The sequence below is a fragment of the Plectropomus leopardus genome, chromosome 6, assembly GCF_008729295.1.
Source record: "Plectropomus leopardus isolate mb chromosome 6, YSFRI_Pleo_2.0, whole genome shotgun sequence".
Taxonomy (NCBI): domain Eukaryota; kingdom Metazoa; phylum Chordata; class Actinopteri; order Perciformes; family Serranidae; genus Plectropomus; species Plectropomus leopardus.
The window spans coordinates 4,369,475-4,396,808 of NC_056468.1; the positions used below are offsets into that span (position 1 = coordinate 4,369,475).

At 39.7% G+C, this 27,334-nt stretch overlaps 2 protein-coding genes across 2 annotated transcripts in view; both read left to right on the forward strand.

Annotated features, from left to right (window-relative positions):
• niban2b (niban apoptosis regulator 2b) overlaps positions 1–2,131 on the forward strand; it is a 43,636-nt gene extending 41,505 nt beyond the window's left edge. Inside the window, exon 14 of the mRNA XM_042487875.1 lies at positions 143–2,131. Coding sequence (XP_042343809.1) covers positions 143–1,236 — 1,094 coding nt within the window. The 3' untranslated portion in view covers positions 1,237–2,131. The remainder of the gene's footprint in view (positions 1–142) is intronic.
• A 2,351-nt stretch (positions 2,132–4,482) lies between these two features.
• Positions 4,483–27,334, forward strand: part of npdc1b (neural proliferation, differentiation and control, 1b) — a 33,499-nt gene continuing 10,647 nt past the window's right edge. Inside the window, exons 1-2 of the mRNA XM_042488977.1 lie at positions 4,483–4,858; positions 24,656–24,814. Coding sequence (XP_042344911.1) covers positions 4,789–4,858; positions 24,656–24,814 — 229 coding nt within the window. The 5' untranslated portion in view covers positions 4,483–4,788. The remainder of the gene's footprint in view (positions 4,859–24,655; positions 24,815–27,334) is intronic.

The window sequence follows — 27,334 nt, forward strand, 5'->3', positions numbered from 1 at the left end:
AAAAAGAAAAAGTCCCCCCTTTAATTTATTATTTGTATATTTTTTAATAATTTCTGACAATACAAAAACTTGTACATATATATACATATATACATTACAGTGTTCCGATTTCTGACAACGTTTGAACCTCTTCTATCTGCAGCTGTGAAGGAGGCGGCAGTCCAGAGAAGACACAACCTGTACAGGGACAGCATCGTCCTCAGCAACAGCGACCCCAGCCTGCACCTACTGGGAGAAAACCCCTCCATCGACTGGGCCGGGGAGTACGGAGGAGCTCAGGAGGAGGCGGATGGAGCAGGGGAGGACTCTGAGGGTGATGCTCAGGGTGAAGGTGGAGACTCCCAGAAGAGGAGGAGGATGAAGCAGGTAGTGTCTATGATCCAGGTGGAAGGCTCCCCAGTCCTGCCAAACGAGTCATGTGTGGAGGTGCCCGGCGTAAATGACATCCCAGAGGAGGAAGGAGAGGAGGAGACAGATGGAGAATCTGATGGTAAATCTGACGAGAATAAATCTGTGAGTCCCAAAGCTTCAGAGAACCCTCTGGACATGTCAAATGGTTCAGTCTTGAAGGAAGAAGCCAAACCAGACAAGCAGGGGAAAGAAGAAGTCCCATCTGAGGTTAAATCTGCTCCAGAAAGTGCTCCAGCCGTAGAGGAGAAAGGTCCAGGAGGGGATAGCATGCCCGTGGTGGGGCAGCAACCACCCTCCAACCAGGAGGAGTTAGAGGAAGCACTGCCGCCACCACCACCGTCCGAGGAAATCCCATCTGAAGCTACAGAAGCGACTGCAGAGAACCTCCCAGACGCCACATCTGACTTCCCTGCTCCTCCACATGACGACAGCGGCTTCCAGTCTCCCAGCAGTGAAGGAGCGGAGGACGAGGAGGAGGATGTGGCCCTCAGTACAGAGGCCCCACAGCCCTCAGAGGAGCACCTGGCCCCCAACACAGAGGCCGTTCAGCCCTCAGAGGACAAACCAGCCCGCAGCGCAGAGGCCCCACAGCCCTCAGAGGAGAACCTGGCCCCCAGCGCAGAGGCCCCACAGCCCTCAGAGGAGAACCTGGCCCCCAGCGCAGAGGCCCCACAGCCTTTAGAGGCGAACCCGGCCCCCAGCGCAGAGGCCCCACAGCCTTTAGAGGAGAACCCGGCCCCCAGCGCAGAGGCCACACAGCCCTCAGAGGAGATCCCAGCGGCAACGGAGACCAAAACCAGTGACTCTAAGACCAGAGACCAGTGATGTAACCATTTTCTAAATTGATTTCTTCTGTTATTGTTTTGTTTATTTGACAAAGATTGAAAGACTCTTCATGCTGTTTTAACCACATCCATTTGCAGTTCTGCACCATTTTCAGGCACAGCCATCCCGTGCAGCAGATAATTTTCACCGAGCAGGGCTCAGGTGCCATTGTCATTTTGTCAAATTTTGTTTTTCTGTATCGTTTTCCCGACTTTGCATCTGACAGAAAATTCTCAGCAGACTCTGAGCTTTCAGTCCTCTTCAGTTCCACACATTAGTTTCTCTTCACCTGGTAGAAATGTGAGCACAGCGGGTGACCTCGAGTCCATAATGGTGTGTTACAAACATGTGACAAGTTGTAAGAACACTGCAGTGGAGGAGGTGTCTTTGGTGAAATGGATTTAGTAGAAGTGCATCTTGTTGAACTACTGTGTAACCTTCAGAAATTAGATTTTTTTTTCAGCATTCATTGGTGTACATACAGTTAATGGACACTCACTTATTAGTTGACAGAAACTACTTTTCAAAATGTGCAAAAATCTTAAAAGTCTTTTTTCCCCACCATTACAGTCCATATATCGTCAGGATGCACACACTGACATCTGAAGACTTTATTTTGTGTTAGTGGGAATAACGCTATTTAGAGTTTGTCCCTTAATAAAGTAAGCTTTTGTATATTATGTATAAATAGTTGTATGGACTGGGGAGCTACCAAACTGTCATTTTTACAAAATTTTATATAATTTCCTAAGTGCCTTACCTGATCTGTCCACTCCCTATTTTATTTATTATTCAGCACCCCCTCTCTTTCTTGTCCTTTGTACTTTTAGATTTCTTTTACTTGTGTGATACATATGACTGTTATTGATAATAAATGATTATCAATTAAATATTATCAGTTTGTTGTGGTGGTCTTTTTTGTAACTATTCGAGAGAGTAGTAGTTTTTATGTTTCTGCAACGCCAATAGCGGAGATTTTGTTTTCTGGTTGTCCGTACTATTTCCCATTCTTGTGAGCATGATATTTCAAGAATATCTAGTGGGAATTTCCTCAAATTTGGACAAATGTCCACTTGGACTCTACAGTGAAATGATTAGATTTTGGTGGCCATAGGGCAAAGGTCTAGGTCACCGTGGCCTTGTCTTTCTCATTCATGTGAATGCAATATCTCATAGAAATGTTGACAAATTTGCCTAAATATTCATTTGGCCTTGTAGCTCCTGCAGCATCATGAGGGAGCCAGTTCCTACTGACAAGCATATAGCCGTAGCATCATGTGACCTAGAAAAGCCAAAAAAGTGCGTCTATTGCAGTTTTGTGAAATACGGCTTTCTCCAATCACCTGAAATACCACCTCACGTGAGCGTAAAGACTTTTTTGTAATAAATTTGTTTGTTTTTTAATTGATGTGTTTCCATTAGTTGTATTTTATATCTGCAGTTTATACTGTGCAATTTGCAAGTCTTGTTATCTTGAATTTGATAGGTCAAGAACACCTTGGGGGAATTTTGTCAATTTTGACAAAAACAGCCACTTGGACTCATGAATGAAATGATTAAAATTTGGTGGTCAAAGGTCACTGCAACCTCACAAAACACGTTTTTGGCCAAAACTCAAGCATTCATACACTTAATTATGACAACATTTTGCACAAATGTCCAATAGGATATAATGATCACGTAAACATTTTAAATCCAAAAGGTCAATGGTCAACCTTACTGTGACATCATAATGCTCTGCAAATACACTTTTCTGTCCATTACTCAACTTCAAAGGCCAGAAGGGGAGACATTTGATCAAATACTGAATTGGTGACACTGATCTTGGTTGTCGACCTTGAAGCTGTGCTGACTGAATAAGTTTTCTGCGCTGCCGTGGGGAAGATGTGTGTGAAGCATCCTTGCATCAACCTACAGGATGCTGCCAGCAGCTACACCAGTGGTAACTTTACCATTAGTAAAGAGTTCATTGACCTGGGCAGGACAGGCTTTGCAAATGTGTAATGTAAAGAATGCATCAAGAAGCAGTGCATATGCTGTGTGTATCTACCATAAACAGTTAAGTCACATAATGCAGTTTATGCCACAAGAAACTACTGAAGAGTTATCTATGAGAGGTATTACACTTACCTACTGAAATGAGATCTCTTGTGGTGTGCTTAAGTAAAGCCTAATTATAAAACTTCTTTTTATAGCAAAAAGCACTCGTGAAAAAATGCCCCCTGTGATTATTATACTAATGTATACCAATCATCATATCTTTTTTGATGTATGAGTAAGTTAGCAGGCTGGCTTTTAATTGTTGTAGTTGGACAAGGTGGAGTTAATTTTAAAATAATTCACTAGTAGTTTAATCTACAACAATGCCCCATAATTTATAAATTCAAACCTGAAAACTCGGCAAATTGGCCTGATTTCTTTCAAAAAATACAGGAAGCGGAAGTGAGCAATTTAAGAAGAAGTGACTCAAAAACCAGTATGAAATTGGTGAAAAGTACAAATAAATTACCAGATTTATTAGTAAGTAAATCATTAAATAAATAGAAAAATATAAGTAGGTGTTTGTTTTTAAATCAAGAAAATGACCTGGGAAAAATGCCTAAAAACATTCTAATAATGGACCACAATTTTGAATATAAACATTTTTTTAAAAACATTTTTTGGAACATTTCTTATCATTTCTACATTGCTCATTGCCTTTTTCTCCCGTGTTTCTGAAAAAAAAAAACCCTCAGGGCTCAAAGTTTTAAATACTTGTGAAAGGTGTCTGGAAGCAGTACAAGGAAAGTGATGTTACTCCAGTTTATAAAGGGTTAGCCATAGCTTTCAGGTGAATGTAGTCGTTAGAAAAATACCACAAAAGAAAATAAGAGTTTAGGTTCCCAAAACAAAACTACATTTGAAAATGTGTTGCATAAGGATGAGTACTTTGCTGTGGATTTTTTTAGCCCAAAAAATAGCTTTGTTATTTTTTAAGAGATTGAGAATTAAATAACTAGAGTGAAAAACAATAAAACTAATTTATATATATATATATATTATATTTATTTATATATATAAAAATACAATATATATTATATATATAGATATATATATATATATACATATCTATATATTCCCCACACTGAGAATTAGTCGGGTTTGTCTTTGAACGCGTCTCATCTTCGGCGGCACCTGAAGGCGGCACGGAGGGGGGATGCAGCGTGTTGACGTCACGCCTACGTGACTGTGCCACAGCTCAGCAGCAGAAGCCCCAATCATTCAGCCAGTCAACGGTGTGCATCCATATTGTCAGCCTGAGGTGGAGAGCAGACACCCTGCGGCAAACACACTCGAGGCTCCGGACAACCACAGCCGTCTGCACCGCCTCCTGAACTCTTTTCCTATGTTGTCGACATTTTTTCCGCTTTCCTGAGTCCTCTCCTCCCTCAGCACCAGGGGATGGAGGAATGAGCAACACCGACTCCCCTCCGCCGCCGCTGCCTCCTCCTCTGCCTCCTGCTCCTCAGTCGGTCGGTCTCCGTGTCCCCCTTCAGCCGAGCTGTGTCCAGGATGCGGATCCCGCTGCTCGGCCAGGCTGCGGTGTTTGCGGCCCTGTTGGCGCTGAGCACCTGCCTGACAGGTAAGGAACTGCTGCTACCTGTCTATTTGTCAGTGTGTCTGTCATACTCAGGCTGGTGGGCCTCCTGAACTGTCGCGCATCACCCTTTAACCCTTTCTTACATAGACTATATTACCAATCCCCAGAGAAGATTTTTTTTTTACTGTAACGTGGCTGTTGCAATTGAGTGTACATGTGTTCCTCTGTCAGAAGTTTATGGTGACCTCAGCTATGGGGGCTTTGTCTGTATTGTGTAGGCTGTATTAATTTATTCTCTGGAAGAGCCTCATTGCCTCTAATATGACCCAATGATATTAAGTGCTAATATTGATGATCTCCTGTGGTTATACAGTATATTTCAGTGAGGTTGGTGTGTTTATGGTTCTCAGCTTAGTGAGTCTATCATGACCTTATCTTGCCCTATATCGTATAGGGGAGAGTGGGGATGGTTGAAACACCTTGTATTCCCCGAGTAAGATTTATTGTTGAGGAGGCTGTATGTTATATGTAACACAAGTGGCTGACGCTGTTGTATTACATGTCATACCCACTATTCCTCTTTTTCTTCCACAATGCCAGTATGCTATTTAAAATCACACACTGCAGCGACATGATGATTTTGTTTGGTCCTGAGTAAAAATGCAATGACAGTGTAAAGAAGGGACTTATAGCAGCCCTTAAGCACACTCTATGTGTAAAGATGACTTATATGTCTGTCTGTGGACAGATTTTGTCACCGTGACAACATGCAACTTCTGCATCTTGTACGCTTGGGGTGCTCACACTGGTTGTTGCAACGCTGCTGCAGAGCTGCCTGCTGCTGTAGAGCTGCCTGCTGCTGTAGAGCTGTTTGCTGCTGCAGAGCTGCCTGCTGCTGTAGAGCTGTTTGCTGCTGCAGAGCTGCCTGCTGCTGTAGAGCTGTTTGCTGCTGTAGAGCTGCCTGCTGCTGTAGAGCTGTTTGCTGCTGCAGAGCTGTTTGCTGCTGTAGAGCTGTTTGCTGCTGTAGAGCTGTTTGCTGCTGGAGAGCTGCCTGCTGCTGTAGAGCTTCCTGCTGCTGTACATACTGCATTTTCACAATTAAAAACCAATAGTCCACTCTTTCATGAAGCTGTGCAAGCTAATGTATTGTAGCAGGATGGATCACAAACACTAAAATGGCATTCGTCCTCTGCAAAAAAAAAAAAAAAAAAAAGAATGTTTTAATGTCTAAATTAAGAACTAAATCAACAACCCGAATAGCCAAATATTTGAGTCCAGCCATGCTGTGGCTGAGAAGCGCTGCTCACGCAGGCAGTGATGCTGCTCTAACCTGTTTACACAGGCACCGAAATAAAGAGCAACAGGTTACACAATGCACATGTATTGCTCTTGCATGCCGTGTGGCCCTGTTGTTATGTAAGTTTTGCAATACTGTCATAACTACAAGTGTTCCTCTTTCTTTTAAGCTCATTGTATATAGTGCACAGCATGCACCAACAGAGCTCAGTCTCTAATCTCTACTGGTGGAACTTAGTAGCTGAGCTGAAAGACACATCTAGTAATGGAGGGAGAAGTTACAGGACTGTGAACAGCTGGTGGCCAGCAGGCAGAGAGAGACTGGAGAATAATGGCATCTTGGTGAATTAAGGATTTATTTTGACCAAACCGGAGCTGTTTTTTGTTGAAACAGTGGACTTACTAATTAGATTCCTAGCAAGAGTAACCAAGATGGTTTGGATAAGTCATATATTGTTTTTGTCGAGTTTCAATGACTTATGATCTACAGCAAGTTAACGAGGCCTATCAAAACATGTACAGTTGTAATTCTCTGTTTAATAAGGAAAATAGGTGTGAGAACATTACTTTTCTTAACATTTTGTGGGTTTCTATTGTGTATTCATGACGGAAAAGATGACAGTGAGTAGCACACTCATACCCCTTACTGCATACCCCTTTGAAAGGCTCTGAATACTTCGAATGGATGGAGGAACTGGAACAGAACGGTTCCATGTTAGTAGTATGAGATATTAATGTGAGCCCATGTTTGTATATTACAACCAGTAAAACCAGTGTCATTATAGTCATTGTAGCTTGGTGCCACCCAGTGACGAATGCTGTTGCGTCTGGCCGGGAGAGTCTTCACCAGAAATCACATTAGGCTGTGTGGTGGGAAATGGATGATTCAGTTCCAGAGAAGCGGATGGAACACAATGTTTTCAGGGCATGTTAGTGGGTAAGATGTGGTGCCATGGCGTCAGTTATCATAGCAGAGGTGTTAGCTGTGGTCTGGCTCTCCTCACAAACACATTCTTGCTGTCAGAGCTGAAGAGCTGTCCGTCACCAACCTGAGGGACCGTGTAATGTCACGTTTTTTCCTGAGATTCACACATACCCCCCCCCCCCCAATTAAGCCATTTATTATGTTCATCAACAAAGTAATGTGAGCAAACTCTCTTGATATCCCACCACAGCACCAGGCACAGTGTTTTAGTCCGTAATTTGACATTTCTGTATGAAACAGGACACACTGAAACACTGAAACAGGGACACATTACATTCTTTAATGCAGAGGGAACCATCCTGATCACTAACTGACGGGCACAGCTCTGAAATATAGCCAGGATGTTTAAAATACACTGAAATACAAATAAAAAAATTCCAATAAACAAATAAATAAAGAAATGTTACAAATAAAAACAAGACATGCAAAGTATTTATTGAAGAAAATGAATAATGAATATTTTTTAAAACATTTGCATGACTAAATACATAGGCGCCCCCCCACCACAACCAACAGAAACAAAAACAAACATTTTTATTATCATATAAATTATTTATATAATTTGATAGCCAACTAGTGTAGTAAAATTATTTACTTTTTCTGTCCACTTAACACATTTTGCTGCACTGAGAGACTGAGGTGAGAAACTGTCTTCAAAACCTTTGTGTATTAGATAAAACAAATATGGACAAAGTTTTCCTTTGGGGACATACTTTAAAAATGAAAAAAGAAATCACAGTATATTGCAATACATGTTATACATGTTATTGCAATAATGATAATAATAATATTAATAATAATTACAACTATTTATGTAGCACCTTTCAAAACAGTGCAGCAAAGTGCTTGACAAAATATTCAAAATAATATATGAAAAAAGCATATTTTTTAAATCGCAATAATGTTGTATTGTGATAATAATGTATCAAGGGGCAGCTTTAAAATACTGTGAACAAAATCTTTGACAAGAAGCATTTATTACAAGGCCCACTTACTTTTTCTAAGTGTCATCTCATCTTCATCAGTGGCTGGAGTCACTGGGGTATCATCAGCATGATTTAGCTGTTACCACATGACCTGAGTATGAAATGTCAATCATGTTGTTTCATATAGATAGAAACAAATGAGGAAGAAAACTAGATCTTTTCTGTACATTAAGTGATGCACTTGTGCTTACATGTTTGTATTATTAAGTACTTCGTGCTGTCAAATTAATTCATTTAATGGATGAACTGAGGTTTGTTTAATTTGCAGAAACAGCAGACTTCCACCGATCAATAGGAAACTAATCCATAGCAGGTTTTAGTGGCTCTGTGAGCAGAAGCAGACCTCCAGAGACAGAAACAGTACAGTATGTGAAATTCTATAAAAGGCCAGCCTAGTCCAGGCTCAGTCCTGGTGACTCAGTCCTGGACTCTTACAGTCTATGGTCTAGACTCACACACACCTGTGAGAGTATTATGTTGCAACGGTGTCTGTGACGTCTGGCCCCACGCTCCGTGTCCTGTCTCCTGGCTCGCTGCGGCGGTGCTCCTATTATGATGCTTCATGCTCACCTTGATGAATTCTTTTTTTTTCTTTATTGTAAAGGTTTGTTATTGACCTACTTTGCTCTCGGAGTGTGTGTGTGTGTGTGTGTGAGAATTCAAACATCAGTCCAGAGTCTGCTCTTAAGGCTGTTATTGCAGTGGTTTCCTCCTGGGGGCTGAACTATCTCGGTTACGGTGAATTGAAAGCAGAGGCATTTGAGGACAGATTTGCATGAGTCTCACTGAAGGTGGTCGAAGGAATGAAAGAAGGAGGCTGTGTTTATGGGGTAAAACAAGGCTGCTACCGTTGGAAAAGTTTGAGCAAAATGGCACCAGCTATCCCACTTTTATCCCATATTTTGACGTGATAAATGACAAATTAGTGCACGTTAATCAGAGTATGCACAGCTGCATGTAAGCCAGCATATTAGAGGAATAATCATGTTATTACCCATGTAAACAACTTTGTATGAATATTGTCTTTTTTTAGAATGAGTGCAAAAACTGGAATATTTTGTGTGTTAACGTAGTCAATGTGGTAGTCCGTCTCCTAATACTTTTTAACTTCCGTTCCCTGTCTGTGTCTCTCAGCTTCAAAGCCTATTGGTTTCTACTGAAGATTTTAATCTGTTTACCTTTTGAACGACTAGCAAATTGGTTTGATTTCTATCAAAAATGTGGAAAAAAGGCAATGAGTACCTTGGTCAGAAATGTTCCACAAATTGCAAGAAATTAGGAGATTAACAGAATTATTTTTGAAAAGCCAGGGCTATATTTGTTACTATCATGATTGCATATTTAATCTAAAAAAATATTACCAATCACTTTTTCCTGGTATGTTCATTTTTTAACTTTTTTAAAACTAATTTGTAGGTAATTTTGTTGTACTTTTTACTATTTTCCTACTGTTTTGGGTGATTTCTTCTTTCATTGCACATTGCCTTCTTACCATGTTTCTGAGAGAAATCAAGCCGATTTGTCCAGGTTTCAAAGGGTTAAACACCTCTCAAATACATAGTCCCATTACTAAGAAAGGCCTAGTAATTTCCTAAACCAACTTGCCACTGCGTTTTTTAGCAGACGTTACTCAAACAGGAGAAAATAGTGCATTTGTTTGGGACTTTTTTGAGCGGCGGATTGATCCACGTTTGGTGCATAGTGAGTATTTGTGGCAGCAAAACAGTATATGTGTAAATAAACTACAGTGTGTTTGTTCATGCCGTTGAAGTAACATGTCAGCCAGTGCAACTGTGTGACTGTTATGTGTTTTAAATGGTTCAGTCACTGAGCTCTATGGCAACCCTTTATGACGGAAAAGTGGTCATTTTAGATGTATATGTTTACAAAGAAATAGTTCCAAGAAAGACCTGGTTCATGACCTCAGATGACGTACCTGCAATCAACTGTGTGCACACAAAGAATTTTGGAATATTTTAGTGCTGCCCCTTGAAAGTCGAATCATCAGTCAGAGACCCTCAGTTGACTGAAACTGCTTCAAGTCAAGCAGTCTTTTTTAGTGCAGTGTACCTCTGGGAATGTTTTGATCCCAGATTTTGCTGCGGAGTAATTGTTCTTGACTTTCATGCTACTCTTTGCACCTTCTGACAAGCTGGACCAACACGTAGAGAGAGAGAGACACAGCACGTTAAGGTGAGGAAGTGCAGATTTACAGCTCACAAGTTAATAAAAGTCTGGAATTTATTGATATCTGGTGTTGGCAAAAATTGTGTTGCACATTAGTGATCCATTGTTAGCCCCGTTAACTTGTTTACTATCTGATGTGAAAGCCGCTGTCAGGCTGAATATTCAGCTGAGCCCGTTCAGACTTTAGATCTCTGTACAGTAAACAATACAAATCGTCGAATTTTTGTATTTAACAGCCAAATCCAATTTGACTGGCATAATTCAGTCAGGCACAGCCCTAGAGTAAATGTACTCATTATGTAATGGTTACACTGGCTGACAGGACAGTCCCTGAGATGAGTCTCGAGCAAGTTTCTTTTTTTTTTCTTTTTAATTTAGTTAATTCAGTTAAGGGTTTTAGAGGTGGAGGTTTGGGCCTCTGGCTGTGCTGCAGTCCCTGATGAGCTGAAACCAGGCTTCCACTCAGGCTATTAAACCACACATAACCTGATTAGAGCCTGTGTTGTGTGAAGGAGGCCAGTGCTGCTGTAGCTGGAGACTCAGCCTCCCGAATGCTCTGCACTGCTACTCTGCATGGGTCCAGGCTCTGCTGAACACATGGCCTCTTATTTTCAGAGAACAACACTGATAAAATACAAAAAAATATATTTTTTCTTGTTTTAAGTGAAAAGTTTAACATTTTCAATTTTGCCTACCAGTTTATAGGTTTAAAATTGGGGTGTCTTTTCTATGCTTTTATAATTTAGATAAATCTATGATATGTAAACATAGTCATCAGCAGAAGCTCTGACAGTTTGTTCAACACCTTGGTTATTAATTAGCATAAACTAGTAGGACAGCAGAATCAGCAGCAGCAGTAAAACTTAGTAATTCTATGATTTACATTTAGGGATGAGGATCGGAATCCAGTTCTACTGAGGACCCAGCTCCCTTTTTTTCAAAACTTACCAAAACTTTTTTCGAAGCTTATCAATACTGTTGTTGAGTCTCATGGGTCCTGTAATGCAACATTACATCTCGAGTCAAGTCACGTCATTTAAATCCAATTGCTGGTTCGCATACATCAATTCTACAAATTAAACCTAAATGCAGTACCCTGACTAGTAATCCAATGTTGGAATTGGCAGGATAAGAGCTAGTTAGCTAAATTAACAAGGTTCCAAAAATTTCATTGTGATGTGTTCAAGGTCGGCTCAGTAAAATGACAATAAGGCAAGGGCAAATAAAATGTCATCATGCTGTGTTCAAGTGTAACATCAAAATAAAGAAAATCTAGTTTTTGGCGCGAAACTTGAATAATACAGTTGTTTTGGGGGGGGGGGACTTGTTTTCCCAGCAATGTAAAAGAAGCAGTAACTGGTTAAGCAATAAAGACAAAAGCAGTTCTGTTAAAAACATATTATCGCCTTGTCTTTCCACCAAAAAAATAGAAAAATATCGATAGAGGCATCGATAAAGAAGTCAATATCAATAAAAGCCAATGATCCCCATCCCTATTTACATCCGGGAAAGATCTCTTTATAAGCCATGTTAGCAGTGTAGCTCTCAGAGTGTCACTTTGTTAATGAGTCCATCACTTTGGTCCAAACTATAATATCTATGATGTTGTGTTGCCTGCTGTAAACATATTTATTTCTGCTGTGAAGTTTAGCATTTTAACATGGGGGTCTATTGATTTCTGCTTTTTTAGCTAACCTCAAGTGGCCATTCATAGAGCTTCAGTTTTTGGCACCTCTACATTGGCTACATTTTTCAGCCTCAGAGGTTGTCGTTTGGTCTGCATACATGTATACGGCAGGTTGAACAGCTGCCCCTCTGGTGTGGTCATAACAGCCTGTCGCTGAACTCTTCTTTTTTTTTGCTATAGAGATGACAGTGGACTTAAGGAGGAGCCCCCAAACACTGACTACCCCGATCACATACACAACAACACTGTTTCTGGGATCCGCCATCTCCCAGAAGGTCCAATAAATACTCCAAGGCCGAGCAAAAGATATAAGTGTGTTGCCAGGTCAGCTTGTTCACCCTGCCTCGGGAGCTGCTGATCCGGTTATGCTCCTCAATAATCCAGTCTGTTGTCTGCACATTCATCAATGTCTAGTTCAGATCAGCCACCATACATCACCGGAGCAGACTATGATGTATAGTCAGACTGCAGAAGAAATTCTTGGTAACCTGCCCTCCATTCAGTATGTATGTAGGGGGTAAACCATGGATGTATAGAGAAAAGTGGATAGAGTGTTGGAGGCAGGGCCTTGTTCATTTGTATGAACGTTGCTCAGTGCCGCATGAAGCCAGAATCGTTTAGCTTTTGTGTGTAAAATAAATTCAGTGATCGACACTGCTATTGCATCATTGGGCCCATAGCAGCAGACGCACCAGAAACTTCCAGCGGCAGAGCAGGCAACTTCTGGTTTAGCCCTTTGCAAACTTAAACAGCAATGAAATAATTTAATTGCAAAACTCTTTTACACTTTTGATGTTATCAAACTGAAAGCATCAAGTCCTGATAGTGAAATATGTCATTTTGTGGGATTGTGATGTTTAAAAAATGTACAATGTTACAATCCTTGTGCAATAAGCCTGTGACACTGAAGCATCCACTGACTTCCATTGGAGATGATATATATGCAGTTTAAAATGCATATCTTTTTTGGCATGTACATATCATCATGTCAGTATAATGCTACATACTGTATATACTGTGTAAACATGTATACATACATATACAGTACTTAACCACCCACTCCATGTATTCATTATTTATACCTTTGCAATATTTATACTGTTTACTATTTACAGAAACACATATCTTGCATATGGACATTTTGCTTTGGTGTTTGTTCTATATATTTTTACCTCCCCCTATTTTGATACATAGTGCCTACTTTATCTTTATCTGCTCAGCTTTGTTGTCCTTGTTCTGAGCAGTTGTCTCTTTATGTGTAAGTACATCGAAAGTAGTGAAAGAAAAATGAGTCAGATTCCTTGTATGTGCACACATACATGGCCCTGCATAGAGGAGAATTGCAAATCATTTCACCATGTCAGCTTGATATTTAGTGCTCTTTGCTGATTGTACATTTTGAACCACATTGCAGTGGAGGACGGATGGTTTATGTCTCTCTCAGTCTGTACATTTCTGCGTTAGTTGCATTAGTTGTATCGGATCAGTAGAGGTTCTACAAATCATTAAATTCAGTAAATCAAACTAAAGTACCCATGTGCCAGTACTGATTTACTGATGTGAATAATAATCACTAATCAGTTTAGTCCTGCTTAGCATTGGTCTGTAATAAAATTATTTCAGACAAGAGCAGCAGTTTATTATTCTATTAATGTAATTAAATCTTGTGCAGACCACTGTGTAGGAGTTGGCAACTGAATCAATGATATGAGAGGCAAACCTTTTTTTGTCTCTTTGTGTATCCCATTTTGAATAATTTTCATCCCCTCTTGTAATTTTGAGGGTTTTCTGGGTCTGTGAACAAAGAGCAGGTGTGTGTTTTTTTGTGTTTTTTTTTTGTTCCCCTCCACAGCACTGTGTTGAGTTTGAGTTTCAGGGTGAAGTATTGGTCATCAGTCACTTTTTGGTTGGATAAATAAAAGCTGATCTGCAGCACAGTGGTGCATGGTGCTGCAGTGGTTAGCATTGCTACATCACAGCAAGAGGGTCCCTTGTTTGCCTGGGGCAAGGGGTTCGAACTTAGGAGGGGTGGGGGCTTTCTGTGTGTGGACTTTGTTTATTCTTCTCGTGTCAGCGTGGTTTTCCTCCCACAGTCCAAAGGTATGCAGATTACGTTGATTGGTGACTCAAAATCGGCCATAGGTGTGACTGTGAGCATGAATGGTTGTCCATCTCTATGTGTAAGCCCTGTGATAGTCTGGAGACCTGTTACAGGTGTGGCACACCTTTCACCCAATGAAATCTGGGATAGGCTCCAGTCCCCCTGCAACCCCTAACAGGATAAATGGATGATCTGGTCAATGAATTAGGTTAGAGGAGTAGTTGCTGCAGAGGAAGGTGAAAACAAACTAACTAATGGAGGCAGCAGCAGACTCGCAGCTCCCGTGTTCTGTAAGGTAAAATTAGCATTTGTTTTTTAGAGTCTGCCTTAGAGCACTGCATAAATAAGTTTAACTTTTAGTTCAGTTCCCTTTCAAAAGTGGCTGATGTCAATATAAAGTGCTGAAGGAATATCCTAAATATTGCTTCCACTTAAACTATAACAGATTTTTTTAGGTGGTCCTGTTTTCAGTGGTGATATGATGATAGTTACAGCTAATCACAGTGGTCTCAGATGTTTGTTTCCAGGGGCTTATAAGACTTGTTGATCTCCATTTAAATATTAAGGGTGTGAATTTCTACCGCATGGACTTGGTTGATGAAACATTTGCTTAGGTTGTGACAAAGGTGAAGACGCTGATCGTACCAGAGGAGGCACCATATGCAACCTGACTGCTGATCAGGCACTACTGAATCACTGATGAGCCACATGGCATTTCATCCAAAAGGACTGGAACAGACAGCAGCTTGTGCGAAAAGTTAAACTTATGACTGGATCACATACACCACAATGCATTTAAGAGACATTTTGGGGAATGCTGGACACCTGATATATCAACACTGTCTGGCTTTGAGGTTCTTTATCTGAGGAATGTTGTAGACAACTTGGTGAAAGACAAGTCTAAATGAGCTTCCAGACTTCATCTGTACTGCTTGTACTCTACAGTTTGTAATCAATGATGGTCTCTCCAGTCAGAAAGCTGTGCTGGATATTATTTCCTCATTGCAGAGCTGTGTGGGTCACTTTGGCCCCTCTGTGCTGGACAAACAACAGGCTGAGAGCAATTCAAGAGGAGCTTGGACTCCCAACACATGGCATCATCCAAGCTGTTCACATTCCCTGGAACTCAGCACTGCACATGCTAGCATAGGATGTATAATGTCTATGCCAGTAAGCATGGCCATATTTATCTGTCAGTCTGCTGCAAAGTGGGATATCATGTCAATCCTGATTGAGACACTGGAGCCACTTTACAAAGTGACACTAGAAACAAGCATATCAAAGTATTTTGTCTTGTGTAATCCCAAGAAACCAATACTGCCACAGCAGGGTCCATCTTCAGCTGGCATCAAAACCTTATGGATGACCATGCATGATAGCTTGACAAGGTGATTCTCTAATGCTGAAGACAGAAAGTGTTTGGTGTTGGTACTTGTCCTTGATACCCATTTCAAAGGACAAGGCCTTCATCTTAGCAGAGACATTACAGAATGGCTGAAAGAGGAAGCTGTACATGACATGGCAAAAACAGTGGAAGAGACTGGTGAGGTCGAGGATCTAGCAAAAAGACAGTCTAGACCAATTCCCTCCAACTCTTGGGGACAGTCTGTATGCAAACTTTCTTAGAGCAGCTCGCCACACACTGTACGTTTACATGCACAGTTAAGGGGAGCTATGGTTATAGCTTATTCAAGCCACATACCGAGCAAGTTAGCAAGCAGCAAAGGGGTTGCATGTCAAACGGTGAAAATATGACTGACTTTTCGGCGCTGTACATACATACTCCACCCTTTACTTTTGTAATGTGTCTTGTTTTGGTTTCTTCCTTCTTCTCCTTCTTAGTTTGTTTTTCCCGTCTTTCTTCTACAAATTTATGCAGTTTGACTTCTAGGTCAAAGTTCAGATGGTGACAAGGAGCATGCACAGAACACCGAGGCCAGTTCAGGTCCGGTTGAGGCATATACATGAAAAAGTAAATCGACCCCCACCCGCATAATCTAGGTTTGTTAGGTTTGTTCTTGAGTTCAAGAAATTTGATTCAGTATGATTTCAGTAGGACTAACATGTTTACATGTATTTTAAAAGATCAGTTTTAGTTGGAATAACTTCTATCACCATGTAAATGTACTGACGGTTAAAGCCAGGTCCAGCTTCAAAACTGAGCTTGAGGGTTATCTGAAAGAGCCAGTGGTTAAGAGAAGTACCTGACATTTGCAGAGGTGGAAGAAAAATGTGGGGAGAGTTCAAAAACTTTTTTCTTTGGCCAGAAAACATTTCTGTCTGCCACCATTCACTATCCCAGGTAAGTGAGTGCTCAGCAAGGTATGGATCCTATATGAAAGTCTGTAAAAAGTCTTCTCAACTGGAATTACTGACTTTGAAGGAAAAATGTCTCAAAAAATAAAAATGTACATCTTTTTATAGTGAGCCTGATGTTAAATTCCAGATTAATTTCTTTGAATTCAATGTTCAGTTCACACATTCATTTATTTGTGGCTGCCCACTATGATTAGAACATTTGCCACCATGTACTGATTTTATATTTTTGTAACTGGACCCTTCATCAGAGTGCTATTGGAATATATGCCCTGTTATTCACAGCACCACACTCTTGGAGTGCAAGACATACTCTGGGCACAGACGGAGCAGCAGCACAACAGGTGCAGTGAAAGAGAAACTTAATCATTAATTGACTTATGCCTATAAGTTTGCTTTTTAACTTACTCTGCAGCAGCTGCTCCTTTCATCCATTAATCTGATCAGTTCTGACCAGACTGACAAATCAGTTATCCACTGCAAGACTCAAACTGCTACTGAGAAAAAAAAGAACTCATGAGGAGTTTGGTCTCCACTTTGTTCAAGAACCGCATAAACTTCTTACACAGTTACTTTCATTCATAGATTCTTATTCTGTGGAAAACCTTGAGATTCATATATTTATTTATTAACTTACGTATCTATTGTTTTGACTTAGACGTTTAGTTCACAGTTCTTCAGTTTGAGCAGGGGGTTGATATTGGCTAATCCCGCTCCAAACTATTTAAAAGTCTTCTATGGGTCGACCTTTACTTTATATACAGTACAACCTGGAGTTCTAAACATCAGCTGCTCTGAGCTTCACACATTGCCCAGTGTGCTCCTGTGAAGTGGGTCAGCATTATTAGCACACCTCGACTGAGCTGTGGAACTCTCTCTCTTCCTTTGCACACGTCTCACCTATTCCCCGTGATCCTCTCTCACCCCGTAAGGTCAGTCATAAGCCTGTGACCGACGTTAAGCCACCAGCTGCTCTCACAACATGACTGTGAGTGTCAAGTAGTCCATCTGGCAGGGACAGTCCAGGGACCATGACTCTATTGAGTTCCTCGTTGAAGACGACTGTGGCAGCATTACATGTCAAGATGTTGTTGTTCAAGTCAAGCCCATTTTTTGCTTTAGTTATTGCTATATATACTGTTTTTCACTCTTACTCATGCTCTTTTCATTTTATATTCCTGCCTGATGGAATCTTAATAGTAGCAGGTGATTTTAATCTACTCATCCTTCAACTCCAAAGATGAAGAAGGATCAAGGTTAGATTTTAATTTCAGTTTTTAAACTGTGTTTGAAAATGACTAATAAATCTACCTCGTATATTGAGCAGCACAAAAGCACAGACTTTTATGTATAAAGACCCATCATTCCCCCATAAGCAGGCAAGGTGACAGTGGCAAGGAAGAACTCCCCTTTATGGTCATTTAGGTTGACTTGCATGTGAGCTGTGTGAAAATGAGGTGTTGATGGGTTGACACCTCGAGCAGAGCCAGGCTGTGGGAGGGCGACCATCTGTGTCAACTGGTTGGGCTGAGAGGGTGAGGAAGATATAGAGATGAACAGCAACAATAATAGCAATAACAACTACCATAATAATAGGAATCAGACTTATACACAGGTTAAATGACTGACTGTCTCACTCAGTATGAAGAAAAGAGCCAGCCAGAGTGTGCCTCTTGCTCTGCTGCAGTGCAGTGGGATCACTTTGGATATCACCTGTCACAGATGTAAGAAGAACCCTTCTGTAATGGAAACGCAGTAACAGTATTGAACAGTAACTCCCAAACTACCAGAGCTGTAAGGATTTGTGTATTCATACTGAACATTCACAGTATCGAGGTCAAGGTCTGGTGCACATAGGGCCATGCTGAATATATGGACATACATTACACTTGGGCTGCAACAACGAATTGATAAAATCCATAATAATCGATTATTAAATGTGCAACAAATAAAATTATCGATCCGTTGTGTCACACGATCATTACGTCACTCCCTGTGTAGCAGGACTCGTTACATCACATGCAGAAGTCAGTGTTTGGAAGAGGTATGCCGGAGGCAGAGAGGATGTTTCGTACAAAAAATTCAAAAGGTTTGGAGCACCTCACGTTATGCAAAACAAGGAAGTGTGTGAGCTGCAAAATATGCAAAAGTGACATGGCGTGGTACAGAAGCATGACAGTTATGATGCAGCATCTAAAGCGAAAGTGAGGAGGAGGAGAACTTAACAACAGGGTAAGTCAACAAAAAACACCGTATGTACAGTTTTAAAGTGAGGAAACGTATGTTGTAAAAGCTGTCAACATTTAGTTTTTGAATTGTTTCATATTTGATTTTGCAGTTTATCATTTATAATTTAATATTATTTTGACAGCTCAGGGATGTTAAAGCAACCACCTGTTTATAAACTTTCAGCACTCTTGTCAATGATAATCTGTTTTTGAACAAAGTTTTTTTTTTTAATCCGATTCCTTGATAAATCGAAAAAATTGTCTGATTAATCAATTATCAAAATAATCGTAAGTTGCAGCCCTACATCACACATTAAATGCCGCAGGCATTTGCAGACTTTTGTTTTTTTTTAATAGTACGATTGACTGCCTGTGTCAGCCCCCAGCAATAAACGGGAGGTGAGCTTACCTCCTTCTTACTGCTGACATCGGGTGAAAGTGTAACTAACTATATTGGAGTTTTTGCTGATATCCAATATGCAGATATATAACTACTCATATGACAGATAACTGCCCCACCTAAGTTTAGTGAGTCTCCTTTGTAGTGGCATTAACATCATATTGCATGTTCTTATCATCATGGCCCACCAGCAGATTGAGACATAAAATACAACGCTTTTCATTGTATGTTATATTCATTCATTGTGCAAAATAACAAAAAATATTTCAACTGAGGGTCGATGTTTCGTACATGTTCACCATGTCAATAAAAAAAATAATTTTAAAAAATGTTTGGCATATCAGCAGAAATCAGCATGTTGGCTGATACCGATATTTCATTTTAAAGCCAATATCGCCTGGTGCCGATGACATGCCGATATAATATCTTGCATCCCTTGTCTATAGTGAAAGTCTGTTGAATATCCAGATTAAAACAAACTTAACCATGGTGAGACAGCTGTGACTGGCTTGACTGCAGTGTTTTTGACTGGACTGAAATGTGGAACATTGGAGCATTCGCAATTAGTGTGTTTGCTATGCTTCCAGCCCAAGCAGTCGCAAAAAAATGGGCGTCGATATGTTGATTGGCTTCGATGTGGAACCAAAGTTCACATGCTCTGTAAATAACGCTCAGTAATTTTTAACTATACGCTGTTATCAACATGTGCTGAGGTAAGCAAAACAAGTTGATTGGCATGTGAGTCAGTCACGCTATAGCGAGTGAAAATCTGGATCTGGAAGACCTGCCTACCGGTACACGCTTTGCTAGTGACGGAGAGACAGTTGTGTATAAAAAGAGCACAGTGTGGTGCCGTTGCTTCACCACTCTTGTGTCTTGTAGGTAGAAAATATCAATGCAGCATAGTATTACAATATTTTTGCATGCCAACATCGTATTGATACACGGGTAACTGATTTTTTTCTATTATATTAATAATTCGTATTACAATTAGGCCCACAGATCAAACTGTTGGTAGCCTACTAGAATAATAAAATCAATTGCTTTGTCAGTGCCGTAGATACATTTTGCTGAAATAAAAATTATTGAAGTGAGATAAACAGACTGAATACCTTTTTTTATAGATACAATAGATGTTGACAATGTTTTCCTTTGGGGACATCATTTGCAGCTGAAAACAGGTAATGGTTTGCAATATATATATCCCAATATATTATACCTCAACATATCGCAACATGTTTAAAATCATAATAATATTGCATCTTGACTTCAAACAGCTTTTAGATGGAAAAAAGCAGAATGGGATAAAATGATTGCTGAAGCATTTACATTGGCATATAAAAATTGTGAAACTAACTGTAACATTCCTCTCAATACACAGTGTTTATTTTTTATTTCATAGATAGCCAAGCCCATTTATAGCCTTGACCTGTTGCCTTTTGGGAAAGCTGTTTTTACAGAGTAATACAGAATTGTTTTAAAGGTTCATGATTCTTTTGTTGAAAATAGTACCAGAGTTGCCAGTGAGAAAAGCGCTGGTGTAAAAAAAAAAACAGCCGCTTTGACAGTCAGATCATGTGCCATCACCGCTGCTGGACCACTGAAAGAGACAGCCAACACGTGTGAGCTCCTCTCCATTCTGTTAGGATGAAGAGCCACAGCACTGAGTGTGCTGGAGCTGTCACGACTCAGCAGGCGATGAAATGGCATAAATGAATAGACAGTCAGCGCTTAATTTAGAAAGCTAATTCAATCAGCGAGGAGAATACAAATTTCAGGTTGACTTCAAATCAAGGCAAGTAGTTAAAGCAGTATTAATGATACTTTTTTTACACTTAGGTGCAGTTAAGAAGTGAGAAACACAATATATGTGTGGAGCTGTCACACTGAGTGGCACCTTTCATATGACATTTAATGTAGACCGTTTAAGAACACATCATCATTCAGTACAGCCGAGATATGAAGAGAAAGAAAAGAGAGTACAAACATGTTTCCTTTGGTCAAAGACAGGACAATAGGTTGCTAGGAAACTGACTTTAGAAGAAGGTATATTTGACACTATGGGAATGTCATTGGTGCTCAGAGACTCAGTGAATAACAGTGCTGCTGACAGAAGTACAAATAGTCTAATATAACACATGCTCTAATGCACTTTACAGACTTTCTCTTAAGAGCCTTGATAAAGCTGCTCTGCATTTAGTTTTATTTGAATGTGGGAGCATTCAAAGTGGTGCCATTAAAGAGTTATGAATTCACTGGAGAGTTTTCAGTCTTTATTTCTTTTGTGCGCCAGGTGCAACGGATTCATACAGAACTGGCCTATTTTATTCATGTTGACACATTGACAGTTACGATGCAGGGTCTTCTTATATGCAGGTTGTATGTGCATCACAAAACACTGCAAACTCTCCATTTAGGATTGTCCATTGTCCAGTCTGGCTTTTAAGTGTCTCACTTTTAGAAATAGGGTCAGTGGGGTTCATTCAGACACCAATGAATGGTGCAGCTTGAAACTATTGTACCTTTAAGATCAACTTGGATCCATTTTGAAATTTGTTTAGTTGTTTCTCAGCTATACCAGCAATCCTATTGTTCAACCTTGGGTTATATTTCTTCTTGCAGTCACATCCAGAGAGGCTGGCTTTAGTTCTATGGGCCACAAAAAGCCACGGGAAAAACACTGACCAGTCACTACAAAACATACACATTTAGAGCCTGAAAGCTGCTGGAAAAGAGTCGCTAAAAATACCCAGTAGTGGTTTCTAAAAAGCTGCTAGAAAAACACTGATGGGGCTCCATGTTTCCAAAAACACTGCCAAGTCATGATGAAACACCCGCTTCGTTGTCACCCGCTTTATTATATTCAAGTTGGGTTTTTTTGTCTTGAACGGTGTTCTGCATCATGCCAGGTGTCAGTCAAGGTGATATGTCCTCGACTGACAGGAACGTCACTTTACAAACATTAATATGATACATATGAAACGTGCAATTGTAAGATATAGGTGGTTTGCATACTATGCCGGCATTGTCTTCTGATCACTGGGATGAACCAAGCAGAGTCAGAACTATTATTGATTGGGGGTCGACAGATTATCGGCCTGGCCGATTAATTGGGATGATATTTGGCATTTTGCCAATTATCTGTATCAGCATTTTATTTTAATGATTGCTGATTAAATTAATTAAAAAAGTGCACAGCAAGTGTCAGCATAGGAGGAACTGTAACACCCGCAAACGTAATAAACCACAAATGTAATGAACCAAAAACGTAACAGAAGTCTTCAGCTTTTAATGTAATAATCACACAAACATAATAAATTTACCACAAACGTAATAGCAGGTGCCTACTACAAACGGAATACGCAATTTCCCACAAATGTGATAGCATGTGGGAATTCTTTAAACTGACAAGGAATGATTGCAGCTGCAGCATACAGCCTATATTGCATGTTATGTTTTAAGAGTGCTGCGCTGACATGCTTTGACCTGCTCTGCCCAAACCTGTGATATTTTCTAATGACCTGACTCAAACCCATTGGTAGGCGTATGGGTAAATAAACAAACAATAACATATTACACTTTTGGGAAATTATTACAATTTTGAAAGCTGAAAATTTTCACCTTCATACAACCATAACAAATCCCTGCAAATGTAGTGGAAATTTTGTATTAGGTTTGTAGTAGGCAACTGCTATTACATTTGTGGGGAATGCATTACATTTGTGGGATTATTACATTAAAAGCTGCAACGTTTTTGGTTTATTAAGTTTGTGGGCTGTTAATACGTTTGCAGGTGTTTCAGGAACTTTCACTTTGTAGAACCCCAGGGAGCTGTGCATTGTGCTACAGCATTTTTTATTTAAATTGTCACTTGATTTTATTTATTTAAAAAAATAAAATAAAGAGCTGCTGGGAACTTGCTGTATATGATGTTGAAGTTTCCGTTTTGATTAAATATCAGCTAAAGGCATTTAAACAAAAGTTTTATGTCAGAGTTTGCGATATTACATACATATATATCTACATATATATCTACATATTGACAGAAAGATTTTCATTTTTATTGTAAATGCATGTCACAAATATCGGTTATTGGTCCCATTAACTACAAATAATCGGTATCGGTATCGATTCTGAAAAACCAACATCTGTTGACCCCTGGTATTGATAATAAAAGATCATTTGATTTCAACATTGTTCAGGCTCACTGGTGCATTATATTAATAAAAATGCAAGGATGCCAACATTTTCAGCCACTTCTGTAAATGTTTCAGCTTTTGTTTTGTCTTTGGTTAATGAAATAGACTGAGTGCAGCTACTTCATCTGAGACACACCTGATCTCTGTGGTCTCTGTTCTGTAGCTGGGAGAAACAGGGCAGCATACTGTCTCAGTGCGTCTGCTCTCCATCGTCATGTTGTAAAACTTTGCATAGATTAGCCACTGCTGTTGTAGTCTCCAAGGGCAGGCCATTGTGTGTATGAATGAGGTGCACAGGCTCAGAGCTGCTTCAGTCGTGACATTAATAATAATGCAGAAAGGGCCATTACATAAACATACACCTACATTAGTGTTGCAAATGAATGAGTAGTAAAATAATTCTATTGTGCATGAACATATGAGCTTGTTTGAAAATATATCGTTTTTTAGCTGTAAACGTCAGGGAGCTTTGTGTTCTGCAAATGACAAGTTGTTTTGGTAGCATGTGTTGTATAGAAAAGTCACAGCCCTCCATAATTCCATAGAAATTTGAATTTAGCATTACAGTTATCTCTGACAGTCTGAAAGGCAATAATCAGTAATAGTCGCCGTTTACACTTTGGCCGTGCCTTTGTCGTCCCTGCCTTTTTTCTGTCGTCCTTGCCTTTTTCCTGAAACAAACCTTCCATCCTTGACTTGTGCATCTGTGCGGTGACTCACCCCCCGATGATGTCACAACTCCTTCGTTGCCATGGCAGTCGTCATGGCAACCGGTGTCTAGGTTCCCTGAAGCGGAGACGAGAGTGATTCTGACAAGGAAGCTAAAGGGGTTAATATTGATAGCTGGGTGTAATTATTTTCCCCAACTACAGTAGGGCTTTATTCTGCTCTCTGTACACTGGCTTACATGTCCTTGGGTAACGGAGAAAAGACTGAGAAGTAAATGGATGCACTGTGACACCAAAACAACAAGTGCAACAGATACTCCCTGCGGGAAAACAGATGCAGCAATGATTCTCAGTGATAGAACTGTAGGTGTATAATGGAGGATAAACCCTACTAACCCCATTTCATTCGCCGTTTGAGACTATTTTAGCTTTAATTAATTGTATAAGTATTAAAGTAATATAACAAGGAGAAGAAAATGGTAGAATAATAATAATAATAATCTTTTTTATTCACCCAATCACCAGAATAAATATTTGCTTCGTATGCTTCTTTCAAAGCATGGATATCACATTTGTACATTTCATATGTTAAACTTTTTGTAACATAGGTGGCAGATATGCTGTACAGTTATGTTTATTTACATTACATTTATTTTTTAAAAGTTTAATTTTTCTTGTTAAAAAAGTAAAATTTTGGTTTTGCACTGTTGGATTGAAAATAGAAATTATATTAGTTTCTTTCAGAATGCTGTGAAGAGTAATTCTTGGTCGTGGTTTGCTCCACAGGGTCTAATCTGTGCCCTCGGAGTTTAGACTGCGCCCAGGCGGGTCGAGACTTCTGCCAGCCCGGCAGCTCACACTGCGGTCCCTGCCTGCGCCCTCTGGTGGAGGACTCCCGAGGTCGCTGTGTGGTCAAGAGGAGACATGCTCCTCACTCCATGAAAGGTAGGCACATCCCTGCAATGTCCATTATAGTCCATAATACACAACAACACTCAGCTAAACTAAGCTAAATTAAGCTAAGCACTTTTGTGTTTATATCTTGGGTATGTATTTAGTTTGGGATGCTCCACCATGTCTAGAAAGTATAAGCAAAAGTTGGCCAGCAGACTCAACAGGGACTAGAAAATGTGTCCTTTACGAGGTTGTTTCTCAGGTTCCACCTGCTTGCTGGAGTAGTAAACTTGGTTTCGTGGAATACAGGATTCTACTGACGTGACAGATTATTTCCCAGTTATTAGTCACTCTGTATTTCCATGGAAAGACAACAGTAGAAAAATGCTTTTATTTTGAGAGATAATTGCCCCTCAACATAAATACATTTTGATTATATATTTGATTTTGTTGGTAATAGTTCTGTAATCCCAATATGACACAAGTGTGTGCTTTGAAGTCACTTGTGGCACGACAGTGATGTGGTCAGGACGGAGGCACGTGCACCAAGGTCTGTTAGCACCACTGTACATTGATACATTTACTATACAGGGAGTCTTTTCATGAGCTTTAAAGGGTTTTATCGTATGTAGACATTCAGTGGAGGTTTGTGAAGGCTGGATGAGATGAGCTCAGTGCAAGCACCTCAGTCCACACCGCAGCGCTGTCGTGCCACAAATGACAAAGTACACCCTCCCATGTAATACTGCTAAATATTTCTATTGAAGAATTGTAATCAAGGTTGTGTCATCAGTGAAGGGCGTTGTGCAATTAAAAAAATGAAAGTAATTGTTAGTAGCAAGATGGTGGATCACAATGATTACCAGCGAGCTTTAGTTCTTTTATTACAGATATTTTTGTTTTTATCCAAAAAAACAAGCGCGAACCATCTAAAAATGAAGACCTGTAGAATATGAAACATTAACTGGTGCCATCACGGTTCACACTTCAGGTCTTGGAAAACCTGACAATTTGTTTGGTTCCAGCAGGGAACCAATTTTTCAGGTTCCGAACCATTTCATCTTTGGTACAGGCTTATCAGAGCTTTTTGATAAAAACAGTTTCCCTGTGCTGCTGCAAATAGGGGGATAACAGTTCACAGAAGTCACAGTTTGGTTCATACCCCAGGAGTCACAATTTGTTGAGAGTTTGGTACAGCAAAAAAAAAAAAAGTATTTTGACAGAAAAAATCTACTTACTAGGCAAAGAGGTATTTTGTCCACTATCAACATTGGTAAACTACATGTGTGTAATGTGTCAGCTTTATGTGTTTTCGTATCTACATTTCATTGCTTTAAATGTGAAGTACTTGTGGGTTTGTGATTTATTTATTTATCTATTCATGTTTTGATTTAAGATATACAGCAGATTTTACAATTGTACATGTAAAATTTGTTAGACAAACAACAAATAAATCATGATATCATAAACGATAATAATAATAATAATAATAATAATAACAGAACAACACCAACAACATAATGCAGCAGGAAAAATAACTGATACCAACTGTAACAATAATATGGAAATGTGTAAAAATAGCAACAAAGACCATAAAAGTATAGACATATATACAAATGTTTAAATAAAAAGAAATACATATATATCTAAGATAATAATACTTACAAGAATATCCATTTCTAGAAAAAAAGAGAATTATTATTTCTAGAAAAAGAATAATTATTTCTAGAAAAAGAATAATTATTTCTAGAAAAAAATAATTATTATTTCTAGGAAGAAAAATAAGTATTTAACAATAAATAAATGAAGTTCAAGAATTAATCTTGTGAATAAATGGTTCCCAGATCGGCTGAAATATCTCTTGCTTGTCATCCCTCAAATATCTTATTTTTTTCAAGAGGAACAAAAAGCTCAAGTCATGTACCCAGCTGATGTGAGTAGGCGGAAGGTTTGATTTCCAGTTGAGGAGAATCAGCCATCTGGCTGTTAGTGTAGAAAGGGCGAGGGCACCCTTATGAAGATGTGAAAGTAGGAAAAAAGGGAGTCTTTTGGTGAGCTTTCGTGAGTGTTTTTATCATGTTTAGACATTTCAGTGGTGTTTTGTGATTCCTTCAGCACTCAAGGCTGCTGGAGTCTCTGCCAAGCAGGACTCACCTGTCAGTCTCACCGACCCACTGACTCACGCCCTGACTGCCCTGCTGCCAGCTCAACAACACGCTGCAGTCAAGAACGTCACAGTGATCGTTTGCTTTGTCTCATTCGACTCAGTCATCCTCTCTTTGATCCTCCTGCCACGTCTCTCATGCTATTCTCTCTTCAGTTTCTTCTCTTCTCTCTGTTTCTTTCTGGATATTTTCCAAGTAAAATAACTCGGTCTGTCACAGTAACTACTTTTGATGTCCCAGAATATATTTGCAATAAGCAATGTTATTGTTGTTTTGAGATAATTTTATGCAACCTTTGTCCTGTAGTCAAAAACCACAAGAAATGTCCTTTAAATTCTTAAGAATATTCAGACTTTGGAATGTAAATATTTAACATATTTAACATTAAAAAAAAATCTTGCTGATA